We start from the raw sequence: 10286 nt of genomic DNA, 5'->3' as shown, positions 1-10286 counted from the left end.
TGGATCACCTGAGGTCAGGAGTTAGAGACTAGCCTGGCCAGCAAGGTGAAATCCCGTCTCTACAAAAAATACAAAAATTAGTCTGGTGTGGTGGCATGCACCTGTAATCTCAGCTACTCGAGGGGCTGAGGCAGGAGAATCTCTTGAACCTGGGAAGCAGAGGTTGCAGTGAGCCAAGATCGCACTACTGCACTCCAGCCTGAGCAACAGAGCAAGACTCCCTCTCTAAAAATAAAGTCACACAGATCTGTGCTTAAATCCTGGCTATGTGTGATTTTGGTAAGTTACTCAAGTTCTGTAAACCTCCTATTTTTACATCTAAAATGCAGAAAGAAATTGTATTTGTTTTAGAGTTATTGTTACAAAATATATACACCACAGAGCACAGAGCCTTGTGCCCAGTAAGTGCTCAGTTGACACATGTGCTTTTAACATTATGTGCATTGATGCAAACTCTTTTCTACTTTGCTTTGTCTTTGTCCTAGTGGCATACGGCACCCTCTTGGCAAACCAGCTAGGCCAAAACAGAAAGATTCATCACAGATTGAAAACTCTTTTATTTTAGGAGAGGATAAATAAGTTGGTTCACATTGTGTTACAAAGGGCAAAATAACATTGTAAGGTAGATTGTCACCATAGTTTAGGGCTTTTAGGTTCACGAAAGGATTTCCAGGGGAAGAGGCACCAAAATGAAACAATGGAGCTAAGGAGGAATGAGCCCCAAGAAGAGAGGATAAACATTCCAGGCAAGTGGAATGTGTGAGAAGGCCCTGAGATGAGCTGGAGCATGGCAGGCTTGGAGAACTGAAGTCAGCCCTGTTTGAACTGACTTATTAATGAAGGAATGGAGAGAAGTCTGGATAAAGAGGAAAGCAGGCCAGATCTTCTATGGCCTTGTAAGTCATGTTAAGGAGCTGTCATTCAAATTATCCTTCCTGATCATGTAGTTGTAATGTATGCATTAGATTAATAAATATATCTTAAAATATAGACAACATGGAATTAGCAAATTACAGCTACTGCATATGGTAATGACATCAGCTTTCCATAGAATACCAAGTAAAGTGACATCTCAGTTTTATACATGATGTGGCATGAAGAAATGCCCCACTTTAAGTGGTTGGTTGTGGCTCTTTCGGGAGTCCCCTTAGAGAGGATCTTGGAGGTATCTGGATACAAATCTGGCTTGTAGCTGTTATTGCTAATTTAGCCTCATTCAGCAATGGTTTTGAGGATGTATATTCCACATGCTGCACTAGAGTAAAGGAGAGACAATGGGAGATACAATTTTGCTTCCTGAGAGAACCTTTCCATCATATTACTTCAGGTATTGGCAGCAACATCTAAACCACTGTGATTTCACATGGACAAGACAGAAACACAGTGGTTATGAGTGGGGTTTTTTCATGGGGTCAAGCTGCTTGGGCTTGAAACTTTACTCCCAACGAAGTTATTTGAGAAAGTTACCTAATTTATTTGACCCTTTTTTTTTTCTGAGGTGGAGTTTCGCTCTTATTGCCCAGGCTGGAGTGCAATGGCACGATCTCAGCTCACCACAACCTCCGCCTCCCGGGTTCAAGCAATGCTCCCGCCTCAGCCTCCCAAGTAGCTGAGATTACAGGTGCACACCACCACGCCCGGCTAATTTTTGTATTTTTAGTAGAGACGGGGTTTCACCATGTTGGTCAGGCTGGTCTCGAACTCCTGATCTGGTGATCCGCCTGCCTTGGCCTCCCAAAGTGCTGGGATTACAGGCATGAGCCACCATGCCCGGCCTATTTGACCCTTAATTTCCTCATTTATAAAATGGGAACAGGAGTCTCTTGATCATGAAGTCGTTAAGAGGAGTTAGTAAGATATTTCACAGCTAGCCCTACCCTAATGCCTGGCACATAGTAAGATCTCAATATATCCTGTTCATTATGATTATTAGTATTTTGCATCTTTTAATCTTTCACTTTTTTTTTTTTTTGAGACAGAGTCTTTCTTTGTTGCCCAGGTTGGAGTGCAGTGGTACAATCTTGGCTCACTGCAACATTCACCTCCCAGGTTCAAGCGATTCTCCTGCCTCAGTCTCCTGAGTAGCTGGGATTACAGGCGTGCGCTACCACACCCGGCTAATTTTTATATTTTTAGTAGAGTTGGGGGTTTCACCAGGTTGGCCAGGCTGGTCTGGAACTCCTAACCTCAGGTGATCTGCCCGCCTTGGCCTCCCAAAGTGCTGGGATTACAGGCGTGAGCCACCACGCCCAGCCAATCTTTCACATTTTTAAAAGCGTATGATCACTAGAATTTTACAGCTTTGCTAAAGTGAATATTATAGAATCAGAAAGCTGTACTTGGTAAACTTTCCTGGCATTAATTTAAATTCTCTAATTTATTTCTTTAAGGCATTCTTTTTTAAAGCTTCTTTTAATGGAGACACAAAAGTAGGAAAAAAAGATTACAACAGATCCCACGTAATCATAATTCAGCTTGAATAATTATTCTTTGCTGATTCCTTTGTATCCACACCCACACCCTCCTTCCTCCATATAGCTCCATTTGCAAATATTTCAGCAGATGGAGTATAAAATATATCATCTTATCACATGTAAAATATTTTAATACTTCTGGCCGGGCACGGTGGCTCACGCCTGTAATCCCAGCACTTTGGGAGGCTGAGGCTGGTGGATTACCTGAGGTCAGGAGTTCAAGACCAGCCCGGCCAACATGGCGAAACCCCGTCTCTACTAAAAATACAAAAATTAGCCGGGCATGGTGGCATACCCCTGTAATCCTAGCTACTCGGGAGACTGAGGCAGGAGAATTGCTTGAGCCCAGGAGGCAGAGGTTGCAGTGAGCCGAGATCATGCCACTGCACTCCAGCCTGGCAGACAGAGCAAGACTCTGTCTCAAAAAAAAAAAAAAATTAATACTTCTGTAGTATCATTAAATATCTATGCTCAAACTTTGAATCATCTCATAAATTGTCTATTTAGATCAGGATCAAAACAAGGAACACATTGTGGTTGGATGTATCTTTACAATTTTTGAATTGATTTTGTCATTTTAATATGTATAGATTCAGTCTTTTTTTTTTTTTTTTTTTGAGACGGAGTCTCGCTCTGTCACCCAGGCTGGAGTGCAGTGGCACAAACTCGGCTCACTGCAACTCCGCCTCCTGGGTTCAAGTTATTCTCCTGCTTCAGCCTCCTGAGTAGCTAGGATTACAGGCGCGTGCCACCACACCTGGCTAATTTTTGTATTTTTAGTAGAGATGGGGTTTCACCATGTTGGTCAGTCTGGTCTCGAACTTCTGACTTTGTGATCTTTCTGCCTCGGTCTCCCAAAGTGCTGGGGTTACAGGCGTGAGCCACCGCGCCTGGCTAGATTCAGTCCTAACCTGGCTGCAGATACCATCTCTTCCCCTTCTTCATTTTCCTTTACACGACTTGTTAATACCTGTCATATTTGTGTGCCTGGTGTATTGTCTCTCTACCTGCCCATCATAACAAAAGCTTCATAACAGCTTTATAAGAAAACTGTGGAGGGGGCAAAAATCAGAATGTGCTTAATCAATGTTCTCTTCTAACATAAGTGATTTTTCTCTTGGAACTTTTTCTTCTTGAGATAGTGTGGGAGAGAGGTGTTACATTTATTTTTAATGATGATTGTTCTTTCCTAAGCTGAAGGGATTCATTCAAAGTGATAGGCATAGCAAGTCTTATGATGAGATTTTTTTTCAGTGATACCAATCAAAATTCTAGCCTCCAAAATCAACTCTGACAGGATTAGAAAAGGAAAACAGAGAAAAACATGTCTGTGGGGTGAGGAGGGTTGTTTGGAACTAGGATGTGTGGGATGGAGGTTTTGGCCTGGAGCAGGAAGTAGACTAGTGTCAAAGACACAATGCATTAGACAATGAAGGAGAAGATATTATTCAGGTTATTGCAGTAGAGAGAGCACCCCAGATCCAATGGCTAAAGTGTCTCAGCACAGTGGTTCTACCTTAGACTTTTAGAGCGAGGGGTAAACAAGTTGCAGATGGTGCTGTTTTGCAAGTAGGAGACGTCTTGGTTATCTGAACGTCAAACATTTTCTCTGCGGTTAGTTTCAGTGGGATAGACTCCTCTAAGCTGCTAATCAATCAAAGAATAGGAGGTTGGAGCATCTGGGTTTAACCTCGTGAGCAGGCTCAGGCAAAAGGGACTGTTTGGCTTTGCCAAAGGAGTCATCTTTGACTCATGGAAGTTGTGAGAAAGTAGATAATGAGTCTTATGTAAGTCATATGGGGAAGAGTAGTTCTTTGAGGTAAACTCTTTCCAGAAACACAAAAGGATTTTTTTGAAGGGGGCAGGGAGTAGTCTGGAAAACAAAACGATGGGGGTACTTCCTAGCCATCACTGTGTCCTGAGAGCACAGGGCTCAGGTAAAGTTCAATCTTGTCATGAGGTTGCCTATTGGAGGACAGAATAGGTGCGGGGGACTGCTAGAGTTTCACTGCCTTGGGACAAAAAGTGCCCCCAGAACTCAGCGTTCTGAATCAGGTGTATTCAGGTATAAAACCAGGGATGCAGTTTAAGGCCTGGTTTGTGCTGAGCTGAGAAAAAGTGGAGAATGCTCTCAAGGGAGTTGCTTTCTCATCCTTTTACCTCCAAAGCACAGAACTGAGCAGTTACAGTCTGATAGTCTCCCCCAAGACTGCTTCTCCTAAGAGGCAGAAGTTGAAGACTGGTCCTGAGTGTTTAGTAAGGTGGGCAATGACTGTTTTTTCTGGTGCCCTCCACCCAAGGGCTTATCCACTCTATATCCCCTCAGCCAGTTGGAGATGACAGGGTTTGGTGTCTGGTCTTTATCCATTTCTTTGCCCTATATAAGAGCCTGCTGTAGGGGGAAATAAGCTCAGCCATTTCAAATGCAAAAGAGCATACAGGATTAAAGATGCCACCAGAAGCAAATACACTAGAAAAGAGGAACACAGATCTTAAAATTAGCCTAAATAAGCATATTAACAGGGGTAAAGGGTGCTTTAAAATAAAATGAGAAAATAAGAGAATTAAGCAGAAATATGCATACAGAATAGCTGAATCAATAAAAAAACACTGCTATGGGGAAAATGGAGAGAGCAAGGAACAAATGAGTGCATTTGAAGAAGATGTTGAATAAACAAGTTGGAGACCAGGGTGACAAACTGTCCCAGTCTGCCTGAGACTGCGGGATTTTGAAGACATGGGACTGTCAGTGCTAAAACCAGGAGAGACCTGGGCAAACCAGGACAGCTGGTCACTTTTGAATAGATATAAAAAATATAAAAGCAAAACTAAGAGCAATGGAGGAAAAGAAATGCAAACCTCCAGATAATTGTGATCCCAGAAGGACAGGGAAATGAAACACAAGAAGAAATACTTGAAGAAATCATGGAGATACCTTTTGTAGATTAAAAAGAAAAAGCGAGGCCTGGGCAACAGAGTGAAACCTTGTCTCTAAAAAAAAAAAAATCTACAAACCAGGCAGGAGCACTGAATGGCTCCTGTCTCCCCTGAGACCCTTGTGGACCTTAAGGTCTGTCACAGAGCTCACCAACCTTCTCTTGGTCTAGAATTATCTAAAAAGAGTTGAGTGCAGCCAGAAAGGACTGAATACATGGTGTTCTTCAACCCCATCAAACTGCTGTGCCCTGCAGATGATCCTTGAGTCCAGGTGTCGGTGGGTTGAGGACAAGGCTGAGGGGACAGAGGTGGGAACAGCGGCCCAGGGCCAGGAGAACGCAGAGTTCAGAGTACGTGACCTGCATCTAACTCTAGATGCTCCAGGGGTCTGAGACCATCTCCAGCAGGGTCTGGAAGGCCCAATCATTCCCCAGCACGCATAGTCACCACTGGATACAATCTTGCTCTGTGAGTGGCGCAAAGGTCCTGGGGCAGTGAAGCCTGTGAAACAAAGTTGGGACCAGAGTGTCTGTACGGTTGAGGGCTGGGCTTATTTGCTCTCTAAGCATAACTGTAAGAGCAAGTAGAAACACCTATCCTCTCTGAGCTTAAAAGGATCAAAAAGCTCTGACAGTGTCAGTGGTAGGGCTGGTTCAGGGGCTGCAGTAGTGCTGGTGCCCACAGGTGGGACCTTCTCCTGCCCTGATTCCCAAGGACTGGTGCTCTGGGAGGGATCTGGGAGGTATATTTCTCTTTCACAAATATATGCACAACACATGAATGAGCTACTGGATGAGGGAAGAAATGAATGAATGAGTGAACAAAGCTTCCTTTCTCCTCTCCAGGAATTAGCATTCACTGGTTAGTTCCCCAATGCCCACCAGCCTGTGCAGAGGAGGGAGGAGCAACAAGTCATAGATGTGGTTGCAGCCATTACTGGACAGAGTGGTCAAGACATCCTGTGTCTGCAGAGGCCCTCCCCAGCCCTCACCTGGGCAGTGGAGCTGTTGGCCAGAGAGGCAGTGGGAAGAAGGGTGGGCCTCCCAGAGTCGGCCCAGCTGGCTGAAACTGGTGCAGTCTGCACTTCACCAGGCAGAGAATGGATGTGGTGCAGCTTGACACCGAGCAGGGGCTCATCTGAGCCTCAGGGGTGGTTGCTCTATCAAAGTGTTTGCGAGTAAACAGCCCCAGTGCACATCCAGCTGCTCAGTGCCACCTTGAGCACCCAGGGCCACTTCAGCCTTGATCACAGGCCTGCACAGGTTCCAGGGGAGGAGACACTCCAGCTTTTTGAGGGAGGGTAAGCATGTGGGGTCCAAATTTCCCCTTAATTTTTTTTTTTAAATCTTGCAGATAGTATGCAAACATACATTTAATTTACTATTTTTATTCTCATTTATTTTTTCGAGGCAGGGTCTCCCTCTGTTGGCCAGGCTGGAGGGCAGTGGTGAGATCTTGGCTTGCTGCAGCCTCAACCTCCCAGGCTCAAGTGATTTTCCCACCTCAGCCTCCCAAGTAGTTGGGACTGCAGGTGCCTGGCCACCATGACCAGCTAATTTTTAAATTTTTTTTGGTAGAGATGGGGTTTTGCCATGTTGCTCAGGCTAGACTCGAACTCCTGAGCTCAAGTGATCCTCCCACCTTGGCCTCCCAAAGTGCTGGGATTATAGGTATGAGACATCGCATCCGGCCTCCAAATTTCCCCTTTTTATAAGGACACAAGTTGTACTGACCAGGGCCCCACCTCTATGACCTCATCTAACCTTCATTAACTCCTTAAAGGCCCGATCTCCAAATACAGGCACACTGGGGGTTAGGGCTTCAACCTACGGATCTGGGGGATGCAATTCAGTCTATCAGCGCCAAACTGCTCCTGCTCGGTGAGCCACAACAGGGGTAGGGAAGGCGCCAGGCCCTGGTGCTTCTTTCCCAAGCCTAAGTCACTCTGCTTGGTTCTAGGAGGGAGAGGAGCATGGGCTGAAGGCAGTGCTGGAGCATGGAAGGGGCAGAACATCCCAACCCGCTCTGGGCCCCCAATGTCTTCTGCTGTACAAAGCACGTGTATTCGCCCCCCGAGGATGTGTCCTCCCTTCCTGGCTCACCAAGCATTTAAATGTGGACGGAAAATTTATTTATCTGGGGTGCGGCTTCCTCAGGGAGAAGTTGAGGTCACGACTCCTGAGGGACCCCAACCCAAGGGCCTCCAGGGCACTGGCCCCAGAGTCTGCAGCAGGTGCTTCCTCCCTGAATGCTTCCACACGGCAAGATCAGAGCCACAAATGCTGCCCCCACGCTGTTCCGGTAACTGACGCTGCAAACCCAAGAAAGTCTGGGATGGTAGTGGCCAGCAGTGGGGTGTGCCATGGCTCCACCTCTCAGAGCAGGGAGGAGGATGCTGGGCCAGCCCTTGGGGACCTCAGGCACCGTGGCCACAGGAGTCAGAGCTCTGCGCGTCTGCACCATGTCCTGGGCTCCTGTCCTGCTCATGCTGCTTGTCTACTGCACAGGTGAGGGAACCGCCAGAGCCCAAAGACCCCTGCCCCTTCCTTCATCCTGCCCTGTCCCCACGGCCCACATGCTTCTGTGTCGCCAGGTTGTGGTCCTCAGCCAGTGCTGCATCAGCTGCCGGCCATGTCCTCGGCCCTTGGAACCACAATCCGCCTCACCTGCACCCTGAGGAACGACCATGACATCGGTGTGTACAGCGTCTACTGGTACCAGCAGAAGCCGGGCCACCCTCCGAGGTTCCTGCTGAGATACATCTCACAGTCAGACAAGAGCCAGGGCCCCCAGGTCCCTCCTCGCTTCTCTGGATCCAAAGATGTGGCCAGGAACAGGTGGTATTTGAGCATCTCTGAGCTGCAGCCTGAGGACGAGGCTCTGTATTACTGTGCTATGGGGGCCCGCAGCTTGGAGGAGAAGGAGAGGGAGTGGGAGGAAGAAATGGAACCCACTGCAGCCGGGACACGTGTCCCTTGAACTGAAGACAGCAGGGGCATTATCCCCTTGGAGAGGCTGTCGTGGAAGAGGGTGGAGCCACGGCCCGAAGCGCCGAGGAGGCTGAGCCACTCAGCATCTCCTGGTCCTGCAGTGTTGCTGTAAATCCCCATTGGAGACTGCATTAGAGAATTAAAGCTGCTTGTCACTTTTTGCTGAGTTGGGTCTGACTGTTGTGCGATCTCATAGTACTAGCCTTGGGCAAAGACCCAGGGCCCCGGGAGACCGGCAGATCACTGTGGTGAGCACTCACCTGAGTCCCTACTTTTGTGGGCCATGGGAGGCAAGAGGTTGACTAAAGCACCCTGGAGGGGCATCCCTGCCCAGGACGGGACCCTCTGGTGTCATCTGATTCTGCCCAGCGGTTACAGGGCAAACAAGCTTAGAGAGCACCTGGTCTGGGCCTCCAGGGAGAACAGGAGCCAGGTGATAGGCCTAGAGCGGGTTCTCCACCTCGGTCCTATCGACATTTTGGGCTGGACAGTTCTTGGTTGTGGGGCTGTCCTGTGGATTGTCAAATGGTGAGTGGTATCTGTGGCCTCTACCCACCAGATGCCCCTTCCCAGTTGTGACAAACAAAAATGTCTCCAGACATTGCCAAATGTCCCCAGGTGGTAAACTCACACTGATTGTGAACCACCGGTCTAGATGAGCAAGTAAATGCATTTACTTATTTGTACAAGAGAGTGGCAGGTGTCGGCAAACAAGTCCTTTTTTTCCTTTTTTTAGAGACAAAGTCTTGCTCTGTGGTCCAGGCTGGAGTGCAGTGGTGCAATCATAGCTCACAGCAGCTTCAAACTCCCAGGCTCAAGTGATTCTCCTGTCTCAGCCTCCTGAGAACTGAGACTACAGGTGTGCATCACCATGCTTAGCTATTTATTTAGTTTTATTTTTGGAGAGACGAATGTCTCACTATGTTGCTCAAGCTGATCTCAAACTCCTGAGCTCAAGTGATCCCCCTGCTTGGGCCTCCCAAAGTGCTGGGATTAGAGGCATGAGCCACTGCACCCAGCCCATTTTCTATAAAGAGCCAGATGGTAAATATTTTTGGCTTTGTGGGCTATGCGATCTCTGTCACAACTGTTCAATTCTGTCCGTGTGTCAAGAAAGCAGCCACAGACAACATGTCAACAAAGAGGCATGGCTGTGTTCTTATAAAGCCGTATTTACATAAACAGATGGGGCTACGCTGGGCTGGGTATGGCGCTCAGGCTGTAGTTTGCTGAGCCCTGCTTGGGAGCACTCCAGCTCCTGCCTCCAGGTTCTAAGCAAGCCATGCTTGGTGGGATAATCAGAGTCCCCCCTCAACTTATCCTGCCTGTGACCCCACGCAGGAGCCTCTGGGCCCATGGAGATACCTAGAGGCATGAAGGACGTGGTCTCACTGAGACTATGTTGGACTGTCTGGGTGAAGTAGCAATGGGGAGCTCCCCGCAGCCCTGGCCCACAGCAGGGCCCCCTGAGCCCGTGGGTGGTGGGTCTGAGTGTGCCTTGCAGAGAGCGACTCTCTATATTGGGTGTCCATACAACCTGTAGACATGCCTCACACTCAGAGAGGTACTGGGCAAACCATCTCCCTTGTAACCCCAACTTGCCTGGGAATGTGCATTCACCCCAGCTAAAAAGATCCTGAGGCATCTTCCCAGAGAGGTGGACACATGTCAATATCAGCCTTCCATGTGTGGTCTTGAGTCCCTCTCTTGTTAAACAGTGGTCTCCAGCACTTTGGGAGGCTGAGGCAGGTGGATCACCTGAGGTCAGGAGTTCGAGACCAGCCTGCCCAACATGGTGAAATCTCATCTCTACTAAAAATACAAAAATTAGCTGGGTGTGATGGCACATGCCTGTAATCCCAGCTACTTGGGAGGCTGAGGCAGG

At 47.8% G+C, this 10286-nt stretch overlaps 1 protein-coding gene across 1 annotated transcript; it reads left to right on the top strand.

The window, feature by feature from the left end:
* Nucleotides 1-7263: 7263 nt before the first annotated feature.
* LOC129467325 (immunoglobulin iota chain-like) lies at nucleotides 7264-8567 on the top strand. The gene is made up of 2 exons (XM_055251732.2): nucleotides 7264-7918; nucleotides 8005-8567. The coding sequence occupies exons 1-2, from the start codon at nucleotides 7774-7776 to the stop codon at nucleotides 8388-8390; spliced, it is 531 nt and encodes a 176-aa protein (XP_055107707.2). The 5' UTR covers nucleotides 7264-7773; the 3' UTR covers nucleotides 8391-8567.
* The last annotated feature ends 1719 nt before the right edge of the window (nucleotides 8568-10286 follow it).

The sequence above is a fragment of the Symphalangus syndactylus genome, chromosome 18 (assembly GCF_028878055.3).
Source record: "Symphalangus syndactylus isolate Jambi chromosome 18, NHGRI_mSymSyn1-v2.1_pri, whole genome shotgun sequence".
NCBI lineage: Eukaryota > Metazoa > Chordata > Mammalia > Primates > Hylobatidae > Symphalangus > Symphalangus syndactylus.
The sequence above is the reverse complement of the archived record's forward strand: the minus strand, read 5'-3'. Positions and strand labels throughout refer to the sequence as shown.

What these genes read in the sequence shown, in the direction of transcription:
- LOC129467325 (XM_055251732.2), top strand. Translation starts at nt 7,774, where the DNA reads ATGGCTCCACCTCTCAGAGCAGGGAGGAGGATGCTGGGCCAGCCCTTG. An exon ending in GCTGCTTGTCTACTGCACAG is followed by an intron (nt 7,919 to 8,004) that starts GTGAGGGAACCG and finishes CTGTGTCGCCAG; the next exon opens with GTTGTGGTCCTCAGCCAGTG.